The sequence below is a fragment of the Camelus bactrianus genome, chromosome 20, assembly GCF_048773025.1.
Source record: "Camelus bactrianus isolate YW-2024 breed Bactrian camel chromosome 20, ASM4877302v1, whole genome shotgun sequence".
Classification (NCBI taxonomy): Eukaryota; Metazoa; Chordata; class Mammalia; order Artiodactyla; family Camelidae; genus Camelus; species Camelus bactrianus.
In genome coordinates this window covers 28,432,196-28,450,072 of record NC_133558.1, presented here as the reverse complement: position 1 = coordinate 28,450,072, position 17,877 = coordinate 28,432,196, and the positions used below count along the sequence as shown (strand labels likewise).

General features: G+C 52.4%; 1 protein-coding gene across 1 annotated transcript; it reads right to left on the bottom strand.

The window, feature by feature from the left end:
• Window positions 1–91: 91 nt before the first annotated feature.
• Window positions 92–17,715, bottom strand: PPP2R5D (protein phosphatase 2 regulatory subunit B'delta). Its single transcript, XM_074348752.1, has 16 exons — window positions 17,556–17,715; window positions 12,805–12,882; window positions 4,643–4,853; window positions 4,195–4,394; window positions 3,999–4,109; window positions 3,785–3,877; window positions 3,229–3,359; window positions 3,034–3,093; window positions 2,820–2,928; window positions 2,553–2,606; window positions 2,088–2,258; window positions 1,856–1,983; window positions 1,098–1,199; window positions 942–1,014; window positions 714–830; window positions 92–560 (listed from the first exon to the last, which is right to left on the bottom strand). Exons 1-16 carry the CDS (start codon window positions 17,580–17,582, stop codon window positions 423–425), a joined length of 1,803 nt encoding a protein of 600 aa, XP_074204853.1. The 5' UTR covers window positions 17,583–17,715; the 3' UTR covers window positions 92–422.
• Between the last annotated feature and the right edge of the window lie 162 nt (window positions 17,716–17,877).

Here is a 17,877-nt window from a genome sequence, read left to right as displayed (position 1 = left end):
AATCATCTCCTGCTGTTCCCTATATGCCTGTAGTGGAGGGGGAGAAGGAGAGACATCTGGAGGTCAAATGAGACTGAAGGGGACAAAAGAGGAGCGTATGTATTCCCATGTGTATTTCTCAGAGCAGCCTCAGGTAGCTGTGGGGTGAGGAGGAGGAGGGGGCCAGGCATCCCCAAGTCATCTGAGCACTGAGCATCAAGGTGCTCAGCCTGTCTGTACTAGCTGCAGGGAGTCATGAACACATTTGGGGGAGAAGAGGGACCACTCTGTGGGAGTCCCTGCTTCAAGTGCCGCATCCCCCTCCCTAGAGTAGAGAGGCACTGCCTTGCCCAAAGTCAGCCAGTGGGGAGCAGAGGGTGGAGGGCCAGGGCAGTGTCCCAGGGCTGAGTGGGCTGTGGCCCTGTGGCGGGAAGGTGAGGAGGTCAGAGAGCCTCCTGGCTGGCAGTTAGAAACTCTTCCGCCCGCTTGTGCGCCTCCAGTGCCTTGATGGTGTACACGTCCTGGGGCAGCTCTGACTTCCGCCGCAGCAGCACTTTCTCCTTCTTGATGTCCTTTAGCATCTGTGCGTGGGTACGTGGAAGGTGAGAAGTAGTGACCAATTCCCAAGAGCTCCTATTGTTCCCCCCCTTATTCCTTGGCTCTGCAGCTCCCATCTCCTCTGCCTCCCAGGGCTGTCTGTTCTTTCTGCTTCCCCTTCCCCCACACCCTCCCACCTGCACAGCCTCTGTCTCCACCGTCCTCTTCAGAAGCTGTATGTCCTCTGCTGTGGGGGTCTCAGTCTCCATCGAGTACACAGGGGGCAGTGGTGGAGGAGCTCGGAACATGGGATACTGAGAGGAAAAGAGGCATGGACCAGTGACTTCGCTTCCTGTTCCTCAAACAAACCCTCCCCCAGCCCAAGCCAGACCCCTCAGTCCAGGGCAGTGGCAGAACAGTCTCACCTGGGGATTAAGTCGGGCCAGCTCCTCAATCTTTTGCCACATCTCTTCTCTTTCCTTCATTCGGAACCGGCCCCTGAGGGAGTAAAAGACAGGACTGGGGTTGAGAGAACAGCCCCCGGGCTGGAAGATGAACAGTCCCCAAGGAGAGGTACTCACTTCTGCTTCTCTGCCTTGTACTGTTGTGTACAGTCATCAAACAGCTTCTGATTCATCTCCATAAACAGCTTCAGGGCATTGTAAATCAGCCCATGGATTGTCCTACCACGAGGAAGAAAGACGAGGTACAGAAGGCATGAGCCCGCCCTCAGTGCCAGGACCGCAATTTGCTCTCCCACGAGGGTCTCTGCTGAGAGCTTTCTCACGTACTACTCCCATTTCACTAACCTTTGTAGTGTCAGCTCATCTCGCTGGCCAAGACATGTGACTTGAGATTGGCATTTACAAATATGGCTCTACCTGTCCATCCTTCCCCACACCCCATGCTCCAAGAGCTCCCTTCTCCCCTCTACTCCCTGCCCTCCAGCCCACACTGATGGCCTCCTGGCACCATGACAGACTGTCCACACCACGGCACACTTGCTTTTGGCAGGAAAGCCTTTTTTACAACACTGGGATTTAATACTAAGAGGATCACATCAGCTTCTCACAACATGGAATTAAATCTCCAAAGCTACGGAATATCTGACCTCAAGAAGAGATGAGACACAGGCCACTGCTCTGTTGCTTAGTAGCACAGATCTCTCACCTGAGTTATCTTTTTCTCCCTGGTCAGTCCCTCAAGGTCCTATTAATGTGCTGTGGGCACCAGCCCACTTGCTGAGGGACTAGATGAGACATTGGCTCTTGAGTTCATCCACACCCTCCCAGGTTCCAAAACCAGATCCCCACTGCCCAGCCCCTCCCCAGTTCCCTACTTGTTCCAGTGGCTCTTGGAGTTCCTGTAGAGCGCGGGGAACATGATGGGAAGGACCCGGGCAGCATTGTCACTTATCAGGCTCATGATGTACTCGTTGTTCCAGTAATAGAGTGCGCGCTCAGCCACCTGGTGGGGATGGGTGGGACTCAGTGGGGATACAGTTCACTTTGCTGAAGACCCTCCTGTTTTCTGGGAAGAAGGGCCTGGGATGTTCTGGGTCTGGGTCTCACCTGGAAATGGGGGCTGGAGACACACTTGGCAAGCTGGCGGAAGAGTGGTTCCATCACTTTGCTGAACTCTGAAGGTTCGATGACATCCAAAATCTCCTCTAGCTCATTCAGGAACATCACTTCCTTGGGGCTGTGGGTCTTGGGCCAGAACTTCAGAAGTCCCACAATCACCTGTGAGAAGAGGAGGACAAGGGGATAAAGTTCTCACTCAACACCTGCCTGATTCTCCAGGAGGCCTTCCTGCCCTCTCCCCCACATCCTGGTGGGCACAACTTGGGGGACCGCATGTTTCTGGCTTGGGTCTGTTTCCTAGGTGTACAGAGGTTTGACTGCTCCTCTAGAGAAGAAACCATGTCACCTGGCGGGCCATATCCCTCCTGAGCAGCTGCTTACAGCACCGCCCACTAGGTGCAGAATGGCAAGCACTGCCAGGGAGGTGGACCCAGGGCACAGGAGGGGAAGTACCGGCTCAGTGAGGCTGCTCTCCTTCTCCAGGAACTGTACCACACAGTACGCCAGCTGCAAAAAGTTGCAGTAGAAAGGAGATTATGAGGTGCAGGACTCAGAAGGTTGCAGAGAGGTTGGTGAAAGAAATCAAATCCCAGAACAGAAGGGAGGTGGAGAGGAATTATGCCAACTGCTCCCTCTGCCGCCCCATCGCAGGCTGGACCACCTCCCCTCCCTCCTTTTCTGCCACCAGGGTCAGGGATCGTGGGGAGGAGGGCTGCTCACCTGGGGGTGGTATACACTCAGGGACTTGACCTTGTGGAGGGGAAGCAGGACACGGATGAGGAACATCTTGTGTTCCTCCTTCAGGGGCAAGGCAAAGCCATTGATGATACTGGGAGTTAAGAGAGGGTTGTTAGGACCAAAAGGCCAGGTCCAAGCTCAATGCACCCACCCTCCCAACCTTTTCAGACATGTGTGCCTCTGCCCTGCCTCTCACCTGCCCAGGATCTCCAGGAGCTCAGCAATCCCATTGTGATGCTCTGTCTCATAGATGAACCTGAGGGAAGAACAGAGGCTCTCTTTGTCACCCTGAGGCCCCTCCAGCATCCTGAAGAGCCCCACCCGCCTCCTTTCTCCCACCCCACCTCAGTGGGGACTGGCTTTGCTCCTGAGCCCAGGCTCCTGGCCTCACCTGTAGAAGATGTGGTTGATCTGCCTACGGATATAAGCCCGGAGCCCCAAAAACTTGCCATAGATGCGATGCAAGATGGTCTTGAGGAAGTCCCGCTCTCGAGGGTCCTCACTATCAAACAGGTCCAGGAGCTGGGAGCAGGCGGGAGGAAAGGCTCCAGTGAGGCAGGAGCCAGGGAAGGCTGGGGCTGGGGTGACTTGGGTCCTGGCCAGGGAAGCCCAGAGGTTCTCTGGAGAGGGGTGTGGGGACAAGCCTCTGGGAAGAGTGAATCTATCAGATTGCTCTAACCCAGGTGACATCTGGGTATGCAAGTGTCCATGGCGGGAGAGGGGGAGGAGGTAACTGTGTTGCTTTTTTGTTTCCTTCCATTATGCTGGAAGCTTCTTAAGGGCAAAGTAGGTTTGTTTAACCCCCATAGTCAGTTTGTACCAGACACAGCTGAAACCCCACACAGTACCTATAGTCAGCAGAAGGAGCGGCTGGGACTGGAGTGAGGGGACGAGGGGCTAGAGTGCATGGACTAGAAGGAGGGGAGGCAGGAACTTCCAGGACTCACAGCAAGGACAAACTTCTGATCAATATACTTCTTGGCTATGTTTGGCTGGAAATCAGGAGACTCAAGGAAACGTAAGAAAAACTCATACACGAGCTGTGGGGAGAAAGGAGCATCCACTTAGGGGAACTCTCCAGGCACTGGGACGGCCCCCTCACTTCAAGGCTCAGGGTGCCCCATTTCCCGCAGCCGGGACACTGCCCCACTGCCCTGGTACCTGGAGATGCGGCCAAGCGGCTTCCAGAGTGGGCTCATCTTCCTCGGGGTCAAACTCGGCCCCAGTGGGATTTGATGAAGGTGGCAGCGTCCGGAAGAGGTTCACTGAAAACTGAGGGGCAGGGCCCAGGTGAGAGCTCCGTCTGGGCTTCTCCAGGGCCCCTGTCCTGCCCGCGTTCCCTGTTCCCTGTGCCCACCATGGTGACGGCCTCAGGGTAAATGGCCTCGGTGACAACATCGCGGCTGTGGGTGATGTACTCCACCATCTCGTTGAGCCCTGCCCGCTTCACCTCCTTGAATTTGAGGTCACTGAGTGGGTCTGACACAAAGTCAAAGAGGACGCAACACTGGCGTAGCTTCTGGATAAACAGCTCCTCCCGCTCCTGGGTGGGCGAGTCTGGGGGCAGGCGGGCCACAGTCAGATCTCCTCCAAGGTCCTTCACTGCTGTGCCCTCCTCGCCTTGCAAGGTGTTCCCCTACCCCTTCCTGCCACCATCCTGCTCCCCGGCCCCCCCAGCTCCACTGCAACTCCCCCTCACATTCTCTAGAACTTCCATCCCCCCAAAATATCCCCAAACCTCCATCCTGCCAACATCACTGTGCCCAAGTCCTGGTGCCCCAGCCCCCTTGACCTTCCCTGAGTACCTTTCAGGGCAGGAAGCTTCTGCAGCTCTCGGTTCTTGCTGAGGTTGAAGCGGGAGGAACTTTGCCGCCGCTCCTTCTTGACAATCTGGGGCCCCCCTGAGTACTTGATCTTGCTGAGCTGCGTTGGGGGCGGTGTGCTGTTGCTGGGACGCTTGTTGGATGACGGCGGCTGAGGCTGGGGCTGCGGCTGGGGTTGTGGCTGGGGCTGGGCCTGGTCAAATGAGCGATTCACTGAAGTCCTTTTGCCAAGCTATACTTCCCACCCTGGGCCTGGCCCACCGCCCAGCCCCCTGGCCCCCAATCCATCTGTACAGGTCTAGGTGGCGAGCAGCTACCTCCTGCCCCAAAGGGGCCAAGGCCAGGGTCAGAGAGAACTACGGGCAGGAGCCCTGGAAGGCAGTGGTCAAGAAGGCATGTCTCCCAAGTGATGCCCGCGGCCTGTGCCTCATGGCCTTCAAAATATTCGTTCCTGTTCACGAACAGGCAAGGCTAATTGATGGACTGATGGCACTGTGAGTCAGAAAAGTGGCTCTCCTGCCTGCAGGGGTGGCAGTGGTGCAGGGGTGGGGAGATGCAGGTACTGACTGAGAAGGGCTGAGTGGAACCTTCCCAGTAATGGAAACATGCTATATATTGACTGACCTGGGAGGTGGTTCATAGCATAAGGATATGGAAAAATTCATTAAGCAGTACACCTACGATTATTGTATTTTATCATTTACTGACTGTGTGACATTCTTCAGTTAAAAGGTAAAAGAAATTCTTTCCGATGTCTCAGTAGTTTAACTACTAGAAATATTGCTTAAGAAAAGTCCTAAATATAAAAAAAGGCTTTGTGTGAACACACTTTCTACAGTCTTATTTATAACAGCAAATACATAAATAGACATGGAAAACCATGGAGTTAAAATTATGTTTATGAAAACTATGTACTAAATGTAATCATACATGGTTCGACTGTGAAAAATATTACCCAAAATGTGTGATAAGTATTCTGAGAGGAAGGGAAATGCCTGCATGGAGGTATAAGACACTAGGGCCTTAATTTTCCAAATCAGGAAGTCAATAGATAATATCTAGAGCTCAAAATTAAAGTAAAAGAATCTTATTTGGAGTATAAAAGTCAATCTGCAAGGAAAGAATTAGGAGTTGAAAGTGACTGCCACAAAACACCGGAAGAAGAGGGGCTGGAGACGGGCCCTTTTCATTACAAGCCCAAGAGTATTATCTGTACCTGTTATCACAGTGATAAAAATTATAAACAAAACAAAAAGCCTACAACGATGGAATGAAGAAAACTGCTTCCTGTGCTAAGTTAAATAGGGACAACACAAACCTGTATATACAAAATGAGCCCACGCACATTAAAACACATGCATAGAACCCAAAACCCAATTAAGAAAAAAAAAGAACTGCGTTGTGTTTGTGACTTATCTCCCGTGATGGCAGAATGATAGATGACTTTTTCCTACTTCCACATTTTTTACAAGCTGACACTGCTTATATTACAATGGGAGAAATAACAGCTAATTTCCAAAAGCTATTTCTTTACTTCCTCCCACACATGGGTGTCAGAGCCCCATGAATCCCACCTGCAGAAGCCCACCCACAGGTACTGCTCAGATAACCCCCTGCTGGGAGAGGGGAGAGGCTGAGCCACAGGACAGCCCTTGCCCACAACGAGAGGACAGACTGCAGCAGAACCAGAGGAGTGAGATCACATCCAGCCGGGTATCCATCCCACAGGAAAGTAGTCCTCCCGTCCTCACATCTGCCATGCCCACCTCCTCCCCAGCCCCTACTTCAGACAGAACGGGAGAAGAGGAAATCCTCTGGGATGAGGGGAGGGAGGAAAACAGAAATGTTATGCTATGTATGCTCTTGAATTTTTTATAGAAACAATTACATCAAGCTTGTGACCTATCTGGGGATCAGAGACAGGAGAGGAGCACTGGGTCCAGCCCTGGGGCAGGCCTTGAGGTCTAGTGTAGCTCATGACCACTCTGGCCATCTGGCCCTCTCCTGCACCTGAAATGAGCCCGAGACACCAATTCGGCCAGGGGAGCACAAAGAAGTAGGGCAAGAGCAGTAGTCACACACCTCCCTTGCCGTGACCACACTCAGCCAGCGGGATTCTGGTTGCACAGGGCAAGGCACCCTGGAGTCTGGGGTCTCGCTTCCTGTATGTGGTGGATGGATCACTCCTCAGTGGAAGATAGGGGAGAGAGACAGAAGGCTGGGGGGCCAGGGCCTGGTGTGCATCAGGCTGTCCCCTGCTTCAGGCCTCCATTTCTCTGTGGCAGGAACAGCCAAACCCTTATCTGTGGAGCTTAAGAGTCAAGAGCACAGACTTGAGCCTGACTACCTGGGTTTGACTCCTGGCTCTGCCATTTATTAGCTAAGTAACCTCCAGGAAGTCCCAAGGCCCCTGTGTGCCTCACTCTCCTCATCTGTAAGATGGGGATGACAATAGTACCGAGCTCACAGGGTTGTCATAAGGATTTAAATGAACAGCTTATGGCACACAGAAGTGCTTTATAAGCAGCTATTATTATTATTATTATTATTATTATTATTATTATTATTATTATTATTATTTTATTTTATTTTATTTTATATTCTATCCCTGGATTTTAGGAGTACAGCCTGGAAATTCTTGAAACCAGCACACCTCAGATACTCCTTAGAGTTTGTTATCCTCCTTGCTTTAAAATGGGGGAACCCAAGAAAGCAGTGCATCTTTCAAGACCCACCTTCTTCCAAAAAGCCTTCTCAGATCAGTCCGGGCCTTGCGAATCCCTCCGCCCCAACCTCCCGACACTACTCGTCTGCTCCATTGGCTCTGTGATCATCGCCAGTGGCACCTCTTGCTCAAGCTGTTCACATGTCATCCTCCCACTAGAAAGCAAGTCCCTTGAAAGCCAGGACCCTGGTTTGTACCCCTCTGGGTCTCCTCAGCACTGGCATGTAACAGGCATTTAACAAATGCTTGGTTGCTTGATTGATGGGGACGCCAAGCCCAGGCATGTCCCCACAGGCCCCTCCTGTCCTGACTTGGGAACCCTCAGAACTGAGCCCTGCACAGTGAGGGGAGCAGAGTGGGAAGGAGAAACACTAGTGAGACAGCGGCAGCTGAGGAACAAGACTCAGGAAGGACACGCCTCTCCCTCCTCCCAAATAAGATGCAGACACCCTGAACCACTGAGGGACATTCAGAGAAAAGAGGCATTCTTCCCAGAAAGGGCAAAGCCAGGCCTCAATTTTCGCTGCTAATGAGGAGAGGGATGGACTAAATCAGTAGGTTGCCAAACATTCTCCAAGTAAGGTTTCAAGAGAACAGAGGTTGCATGGCTGAAAATCAAAGTTTAAAAAAACCACCCAATGAGTTGATGCCTAAGGTCCCTTCCCCACCAGGATGGCGGTATTGAAGGCTGGAGAGAAGTTGAGCCGGCTTAGCCCACCCACCCCCACCCCACTGGGCCACCCTGGTTTTATAACGACCATTGGCTCCCAGGCCCCAGATACAACAAGCATCTGAGAGACAGCTGGTCCGGCCAGCAAAACCCGGGTCTGTTCACTCTGCTTATGAAACGTACTCGTCAGAAGGGCGGTATGGGTGTAGGGCAGCAACTCACTCATGCTCAACCCTTTCTCCCAAAAGCCCAAGCTTCCGACTTCTCCTTTACTGACATGGGCTGGAGACTAGGTGTCCCCAGGAGAACCTTCTGCAGCCATCAGGGCATGGGTGGACACTGACCAAAGGCAAGCTGGCCAACCTGCCCACTACCTGCGCCCGTGTCCTGCCTGGTCCCACGTCTGAGACTCCGTAGTGGCCATCTCTTCTGCCTGAAGAACCTCCTCCTCCCACTTCTAAACTCACAACAGAATCTGAACTCCAAGAAGCCTTCCTAGATTCAGGCCTCTGGTATCAAGTGGGGCTTTGAATTTCCACTCCACGCTCACACTCAAGAGGCTGAGACCAAGCTTGCCCACTCTGAACCAATCCTATTCCAACTTGATGCTAACACAGCCACTGGTCATAACTAAACTCATATATTTAAATATAGATAAAGTAGGACGCAGGAATGTAATTTAAGCACAACAGAAAGTACTATAGGAGAAAGGCAAAAGATAAAATTATCAGTGAAAAACAGAGATTAATGTTACAGCTTTTGCATAATGAATTAACTAGCAGAATAAAGATCATTTTAGTTTAAAACCCTGAAAATCAGAGAGGCATTCTCTCCTGTACTGACATCTAGAGCTCTGTCTGGCTGGGCTTCATTCAGTCCTTCCTTCATTGATTCAATAAACATGCTACGTATTAGAGAGTAACAGGTGACTAAGACGTGGCCCTTGTGGGCAAGACAGACAGGAAAGCGGCCATTAGAGCCAAGGCATCACAAAACCAGAGGCCAAAGGATGCGGGAACACAGAGGGTTGGGTGACAACATGTGCCTGAAGATTAAGGAAAGTCATCCCTGAAGATGTGACCTTGGATTTGACATGGATTTAGGCAAAGAAAGAAAGGAGAGAGAGAAAGCAGTCCAGGCCAATGGGATGGCATCCGTACGGGCCCTGAGCCATAAAAAGCCTGTCATGTTGGAAGACATCAAGTCTGAGGGGCAGGACACCACGAGGGGCACTGGAAGAACGGGGAGGGGCAGCTCAGGACGGCCGGGGGTGCAAACCTGAATTTATGAGCAATGAGATGCCAACAGGGGTTTTTAAGTTAAAGGACAGATAAGAGCAAAAGTGTTTTTAGGATAACAACTCTGGCTACAAGGATGTCAGGGAAGTTGGGGAGATTGGGATCGTGTCTTCCTCCCTCTGTCCCTGCTCCCAGAACCCAGGACAGGGCACAGCACATAGAAAAGTCCACAGCACTGAACTGCTTTCTCTGAAGACAGACCAGGAAAGACCACTGGCCTACAGTAGTGGCAGGTCCCACTGAGTCTGTCCTAACCTCTCAAGGCTCCTTTCCATGGTAAGACTCTTCTAGAATCTCAGAACCAGCGTATCAGGTCATTGAGAACACAGGAAAACTGGCTCCCAAGGCACACAGACCTGGGATGAATTCCAGCTCTGCTGTTTCACTGTCGAGTAAAAGCTATTTACTGTCACTGCGCCTCAGTTTCGTCTGTACAATGGGGATGATGATGATAACAGATGACCTCAGGGGAGTGTTGTAAAGATTAAATGAGAAGACTGTAAGATTAAATGCATGCAGAGTACTTAGCTCAGTTCCTGGTACAGAGGGTCCCCCCAAAATTCATGTCAACCCAACATCTGTGAATGTGACCTTATTTGGAAACGGGGTCTTTGTAGATGTAATCAAGCTAAAATGAGGTCACACTGGATTAGGGTGAGCCGTAAATCCAACATGACTGGTGTCCTTATAAGAGGGCGGAAATGTGGACACAGAGACTCAGGCATACGGGAGAACGCTGAGTGAGGACGGAGGCAGAGACCAGAGGGGGGCATCGACAAGCAAAGGGACGCCAAGGATTGCACAGCCACCAGGTACTAGGAGAGAGCCACAGGAGAGGTTCTTTCCTATAACCTCAGAGGAACATGGCCTGCTGACACCTTTAGTTCAGACTTCTGGCCTCCAAAACTGTGAGAGAATAAACTGCTGTTATTTTAAGCCACCCAGCTTGTGGTAATTAGTTTTGGCTGCCCCAGGAAACTAATACACAGGTAATTGCTCAATAAAATAAATGTTGGTTGCTATAATTATTATTAGGATCCACCGGAAAGACTGACAAATGCTGGACGTTGGGTAAATTTGGCTGTGACAGCCCAAAACTGGGGACTAGCAAAAGGGCAAGAGAAGGAGGATACCAAACAGCTTTTGATGACCTGGGCCTCTCAGCCTGGCAGCCAACTATTCTACTGTCCCTCTGCCTGAGGCCACTCTGCTTGGGGCCATGTAAGTACGTTTCCCCCAAAATCATGGAGCAGAATTCCTGCAGCTGCCTCAACCAGGTGAGCCCTGAGCAGCGTTTCACAAAGCAGAGCCCAAGGTGAACGCAACACGCTCCTTTTCCAGAGGGCAGTGGAGAAATCACATCAGCTGCGCTCAGCAGACTTAACCTGCTTCGTTTGCCTTTATCTGCCTACCCACAAAAGGGGAGGTTGTAAGGTTCCTTCCAGCTCTCATCTGAAGTTGGTTTGTTTCCTCATTCACTCACTGATGCATTCAGATGCTGGTGCCTCAGGTGTGTGTGCCAGGCCCTTTGGCATGAGCGAGAGCCTCTCAGGGCTCACGTGTTAACACAGGAGACAACCGATACACAATGAATTCCCACGGAACTGTTCCATTACAGCTGTGGTTAAGCGCGGCTGTGGTGTGGTGCTGGGTGCCAGGAGCCCTGAGTGAGTCCTGGGCCCGGGGATGGGGGTGGGTGGTTCAGGAAATGACAGGCAGTCTGTCTAGTAACTCAATAGGCAGGAGTATCCTGATGTATCTTCATAAAAGCAATGGAAGTCATGAATACTAGTTGATACAGTTCAAATAAAGACATCTTCACAGATCTTCAAGAAAAGCATAGGCTACTCCTCCCTAAAAGGTCATAAAGTTAATGTACATCCATGTTTCCTAAGTTATTAGCCTCTATTTTGTAAACCATAGAAATCACAATTCTCAGATCAGTATATCAGAAGAATAAGAATGCTTCTGAATTCCTGTAATCTGTATTTTGACTTAGGATCATACAGTGCATTGTAAAAGGCTTTATTTAGACTATCTGTGAACTTAATATATGTTAATTAATAAAACTGAATGGTTTTAACATGTTAAAAAAAAAAAGGTGAGAGATGGGAAGCAGCCCCTGAGCTATTCCTTCCTGTCCCTTTAAATCCTGTTTCTGAGTCTCTTGCCGCTTTGAATGTCAATTGCCTTGCCGCCTCCCAACCACCTTCCCAGCGGGGTCCCGCATGTTATGGGCTCCTGAAGGGGAGACTGAGCCTGGAGGGTATGCTCCCCAGAAGCATCTCCTGGTGATCTGTGAACCCTGGGCACCAGCACACAGGTGTGGGCCTCCTTCCCTCACAGTTCACATAGTCTGCTGGGGAGAAACACATCCAGGAAAAAACAGTGCCAGCACTGAGGGACAAGGACTGGCCTAGAGACATGTCTGGATGCCAGTGTAAGTGCAAAGGAAGAAGGAATTTTGCTTCTGTGGTCCTCAAGTCCCATGTCTGTAAAATGGGGAAAACCTACCAAGCTTCCTCTGATTATTCAAGTAAAATGATGGCTGCAGGTGTGAAAAGTGCTTGGCTCTCCTTGGAGGTGATGGGGCCAGGAGTACCCAGAAAAATCTAAATCCAGAGTTAACCCCAATCAAACCCTTGTTAACTGATCTCCTCTCCCCTATCCAAACCACAAGACCTGCCCGTCATTAGAGCGCTCCGCTGCCTGGTCGCCTCTGTCCCTCTGAACAGTTTAGAAAGGGAGGGAGGAAGCACAAAGACCAACGGTCACCAGCTTCCGGGTAACACAGGCACTTGCACCACATGCTCCCAGGACTGTTCACCATCCAGAGCATCCCACTAAGCACACTCCCAAACTTCCCAAGACACACTACACTCTGAATTTCCTTAAGTGCCCTGCCTCCTATGCACGCTTCTATTGCCATTTATTGCTTTACAGCCCTAGACTGCCAAGCTGTGCCGACCTCTGCTCACGACAGTCCTTCAGTAGCTCCCATCTGATTGGGACCAAGGGCCGTGGACCCAGCCCTGCTCGACTCAGGGACACCAGCCAATCCCCACCCCCTGCCCTGCCCAGAGCTATGCTGAACCCACTCGCCACCCCACTGAGCAACCAATGTACTTTTTCCCTCCTCCCCAGGACCCCTAGCTTTTTGCCCTAAGAGGGAAGGAATTCTCAACACTCCAAGTTGGTAGGCAGAGAATCGACTTTCACAGGAGTCGCTGGGAAGTGGGAAGAACTGGAGGGCTTATTTGGTCCATAGCAGCCAAAGGGAAAGCCTGCCGGAGGGCAGTCTGGACGGGCTGTCCAGGCCCCTCCCTGGCTATGAAAGCCTCTTTCCCTTCTGCCCGGATAACCTCTGGCCCCCTGGGATCCCTCACCCCACTGGCCATGAAGAGCTGGAGCGCACCTGCACTGTAACTAAGGCTGTGCCCAAGTTCATTACCTCTTCAGTGCTCTCGCCTCCACCATCTTTGCCCGAGCTGCTGGGCTTGGCCGTGCCTTTGGCAAGCTTGGGAGGCTCCTGCAGGGAGATGAGGGAAGAGTTAGCAGATGCTGGGCAAGGGAGAGCCTTATCCACATCCCTTAGGTATTTGTTGTAATTCTCCTCCGTCAACTGAATCAGTCCATCAGTCAGAACCACTGAGCTCCTAACTTGAACCTGAGGCAGTGGGGATGGGAGTTAGGGAACACACAAGGAGACTCAGTCCCTCCAAGGTGCCAAGGAGTTTAGAATCTGGTTAGGAAGACGTCTCTAAGACACGACAATTCAGCATGACCATGCTCTGTTGCCTCACAAGGCTGGTGTATGTCAAGCAAGAACCAGGGTGAGGAGTCTTAAGGGAAAAGTATCACAGAATGAGCTGCTCTGACTGGTTTCTGGCTAAATCGGGCAGAGGGGGCTTGAGGTTCTCATGCTGGAGGGGAGGGAGTCACCATTCTACCCTCAAGGCCACCTGCAAAGACCTGGAATACCATTTTTGGATGTCACAAATGGCACCCAGACTAGAAAGTGCTACTGGCATAATCAGGGGGGCCCAGGGATGACAACAGGTACAGGATTGGCCCAAGAGTGCCTCGGCAGACAAGCGCAGAGACAGGGACGGGGGGAGCCCTGAATGGCTACAAAAAGTGAGCACTAGTCCGAAGTCTCCCTCAGGAACCAGGCCACTGGCTCAGAGCACTGACCTGCCCAGCATCTCTTCCTATCCTTCCGGCCAAAAAAAAGCAACTGCCCAGGGAAAGGATGGGGAAAATGTGAAAAATACTTGGGGATTTAGGTCTCCCTACAAGCTCAACACAAATCACCCATGTGCTGTGGCTGTCACGGCAGCTAACGCGACCTGCTGTCCAGTTAACAGAACTGTGCAGAGTAGTTGGCTCTGGGGGACACAGAACCGCCCCATCCTTGGCACTGATGGGGCCATTCTGGATGATCTGGTTCAGTCGGGGAGCATCAGACATTGGGAGGGACAAAGACACATGCTAGGTTTTCTTCGGGAGAAATACAACCCATACTGGGAGTAGATTCAAAAGCATGTCCTGAGAGCAACAGCTGCAGGAACTGGGAGAGTTAACAATGGAAGGAGGAGTCACGGCGGGTGGGGTAGCAAGAGAGATCTTTACAAATAAATGAACGGCTGTCATGTGGACTAAAGATGCAACTTGTTCTGTGTGGATCCAGAGGCCCAAGAGCCAGGCTGAAAGGGCAGGAAGAGACTGAGGCTCCAAAAGAGGAAGACTTTTCTCCAGGAGCAGCTGCACAGAAAGCAGCTGCCTGGTGAGGCTGTGAGTCCCCCAATCCTGAGAGTATTCAAGCAGAGGTGCATTCAAGTCACCCTCACCCTGCCGAGGCACGGCGCACAAGGGACTCAAGCCTTAAATGAAGATCGGGTTGGAGGACCTTGGAAATCACTTCCAGCTCTGAGGTTCTGTGACTTGACAGCACCTGAGCCCCTTCAGTAAGAAGTGTTAAATCAAGTATTTGTGACAATGAGGGCAAAAGGATTTCGGGGAGGAGAGAGCTTCCTGTGGGCTGGAGTCCGGGGGCGGGGAGGCAGAAAGCCACTCCCAGGCGTGGAGCAGCCCAAGGCAGTCACACCCGCAGGGCCCCTCACAGTGGGCTGAGCACGCTCCCAGTGCCCACCGCCCAGGCTGGGCACACTCATTGCTTGCCAAGGGGCCAGGGAGCGGTGCAGAGCGGTGGGTGGAGGGGAAAAGGATGAGGGGGGTGAGGGCAGGATGCAACACCTAGGTGACCATCTGCACACACACCCCAGACGTGGGCCTCTCGGACAAAGCTGACCCATCTGCACACACACCTCATCTCTCTATGTGATCATAAGCTCCTCATTCCTTTTTGTACTCCTCCACCCACCCTACAGCACTCAGACACATCTCTCAGGGAACGTGTCAAAGAGAAATCCCGGCTGCCTGGGTGTGTGTAGGTGTGTGGAGGCATGGGGAAACCAGGCCCGCCACCCCTGCTCCCTGGCTCCTGCAGAACAGGTGACATGCACACATTTCAGCCCAGCCCATCATCAGGTGCACAGCCTTGTGGTATGGAGACAGTCCGGTGGTCCAGGCCCAACTCTTACTTGCTAGGTAAGCATGGGCGAGTCAACTACTCTCACCAAGCTTCAGTTTCCTATTCTATTGAGTGCTGACAATCATAGTCCCTAATTCCCTTTAGCACAGTGTCTGGCACGTGAAAACCTTAATGTCAGTCAATGTCATTACTATTATTATGAACAAGAAGAAAGCAGGAGGGGACAGGGGCACCCCACCCAGGAAACTAAAAGAGAGAAGTCCCAGATTAGAACATGTGGGAAGAAGGATGCAAATACTCGCAAAGACTGACTTTTCACCCATCCATTAAGTGCCTACTGTGTGCAAGAGAGATGCCAAACCAAAATGGAGCTTAGTTATTATCTCAAGGGTGAAGAAAAGACCTGTCTTAAATTAATTCCAGTCCAAAGGAACACAAAAGGGCCATAAGTGACCTACCAAGTGTTCTGCAAATTCAGGAGAGGAGAGAGAGCTCACCCCCAACTGGGGGTTCAGGATGGTCTTCAGGGAGGAGGCTGTGAGGTTTGGCAAGGAACGGGACCAGCAGAGACAAAGGAGAAAGGGGAGGGGTGATGGATAAGCAATACAGATCCTCCATCCCCCCTCCTCTTTGCCCCCACCCCACCCCAGCAAACCCCAGTCACATTGTCAGGACTTGTCGACCACTGAAGGAGGCCAAGTGCAACTAGAAATCAAAAACAGAGTTAAACCTTCAAGGGGATCAGAGATGCCTGGCCCCATGCACCCCAATCCTTCCAATACTGTTTCCCAACCAAACATTTACACCTGTAGTCCTAGCAAGACTAAGAATTTTTCTTCTTCTCAATCTTCTAGTAGAGAAAGGCTTTCTGTGGATGGGGCAGTATCTGTTCTATCAGATGAAAAACTACAGATAGGTGCGGAACCTCCGCAGCTTTCCTAGAAATTCCATGCCTTCCACACTCCTGGAAGGAGCCCCCCAGCCCTTGATGTGGCTGATCTGTATGTGCATCATCCACAGCTAAGCTGCCCAAACCACCTCAGCATGCCCAGTCCCCAAGGACATGGAGCCCGGGGAGGGCACACAAACCCGCCTAGCACAGCACCCCAGGAAGTTCTGTGCTTGCTACACCATCACCAACCCGACACTCAGAACTTTAGGCCCTGAGAGGTTATGGGGACAATCCAGAATCAGAGCTTCCTGGCAAACTTACAACAGCCCCCAGATAAAGACTTTAATTGATAAGGTCAGAGACGGCAGCCCAGCAACCCAGCCAATCAGAAGGCAAATGAAAGCAAGACACCACGGGGTCATAAAGTGGGTGTGCAGAACACCAGGCCAGAGCCAGCGCCCACCATAAGGGGCCAGCCCTAGGAGAGGAGAAGCTGGCGGAGGCTGGAACTGGTATCCTAGCATCCTCTGTGTGAGTCTGTACCTCAAAGGAACCACACCTCTGAGTCAGACCTCAGCAACAGCAGGAAATAGAGGGTAGAGAAAGACAGGGACGAAGAGGGGAAGGCGGTTCGGAGGTAGAAGAGGAAGGTGAAAGAAGGCAACAACATTCAGAGACAGTCTGTGTCAGGACACCAGGACAAAGGCAAGGGTGTCCAGAGGTTGCTGCCCTGTGGGGTAAGAAGAAAAACTAATCTGATAGTGAGGGCAGAATCCCAATTTAAGGATGTTGTGGCCCAGGAAAGAGAGAAACCCAGCGCTGGAAAAGGAAAAATACAAAGGTTATCCTCAGATTAGGAATAAGAGGAGGAGTCTGCGCAGATTAGGAAAGGTGACCGGTTTAGGATGAACCTGGGAGTGGGTTGATGCCTGTTAGAGGGGCTTTGGTACAAAAGAGGCCATTAAGTCAGGAAATCTGATGTTACAGCTGGGCCTCCAGCAGGCTGTGTGACCTTGGCCAAGTCCCTTCCCCTGTCCCCTTGTCGGGGCCTCAGTCTCCTCATCTGTATCACTAGGGATTGCACTGAATGCGCTCAGACACACTGACGTTCTGAGATTCCAACGGCAGAAGGAAGGGCTCAGTCCTGGCTTACAAGTTTGTGTGTTAAGGAAGAACTAGAGGGAGGGGCCTAGGCCAGATTCGGTGTAGGAGAGAGAAAGCAGAGCCGTTCTAGGTCAAGGAGCTTGGCGGGGAGGGAGAAGGGGCTGTAGGGACGGTGGAGAAAGCAGGCCCAGGCCCAGGCGGGTGAGAGGAGGAGGGAAGAGAAGGGGCTGCGCGGGGTTGGGGAGGGGGGTGGTCAGTTTTGGAGGGAGGTGCTGTCTCAGAAGAAGGGCTGTCCCAAACGGCAAACGGGTGGGGGATGGGGAGGTGACGGGGGGAGAAAAAGCAGGGGAGTGACCTGGGAGTGAGGCAGGATCAGGAGGGAGGAGGTTACCCTGGGCCAGGGGTCGGTGCACGGAGGAGGGGAGGGAGGTGCATGTGGGGGGACTCCATCCTGGGCAAAGGGTGAGAGATTTCCCAGCTGCGGCACAGGCTAGGGGTGCGACCAGCAGCGGGGGCGGAGGGCTGGCCCTGGGAGTCCTCCGGGGGCCGGACGGGAGGGTCAGTCTGGGGCTGTCCCGGGCCTGGCTCGGGCCCCTCCCAGAGCTCCGCGCAGGCCCCGAGGCGGAGGCGCGAGGAAAAGGGCCACGCTCACCTTCTCCTTCTTCAGTTTATAGGGCATCTCGGCCCGTCCGGACCCGGCCCGTCTCCTGCGGCCCCGCTCCGGCTCCGGCTTTGCTCGGCCGCACTCGGCCCGCTCGGCTTCTCTTCGCCACCGCCTGCGCGCTGCGCCCCGGTCGAGCGGTATCTGCGCCTCCAATTGGCCGGAACTCTTACAAACCTGCCTGACAACCAGGCGCCGCCTTCTCCGATTGGTCGCTGGAGCCAAGCGGCTTCCTTTTTTTCTCATTGGAAAGGAGGAGTACAAACCGCCAGGGTTCGGCTCCCAGAATTGGCTGAAGTGGAAGGTCCCGCCC

Bases quoted from the DNA above. Each gene is read 5' to 3' on its own strand.
- PPP2R5D (XM_074348752.1), bottom strand. From the start codon at position 17,582: ATGCCCTATAAACTGAAGAAGGAGAAG. The intron at 12,883-17,555 runs GTGAGCGTGGCC...ATCTCCCTGCAG, and splicing joins ATAAACTGAAGAAGGAGAAG to GAGCCTCCCAAGCTTGCCAA. The intron at 3,878-3,998 runs GTACCAGGGCAG...TTCTCCCCACAG, and splicing joins CCGCTTGGCCGCATCTCCAG to CTCGTGTATGAGTTTTTCTT.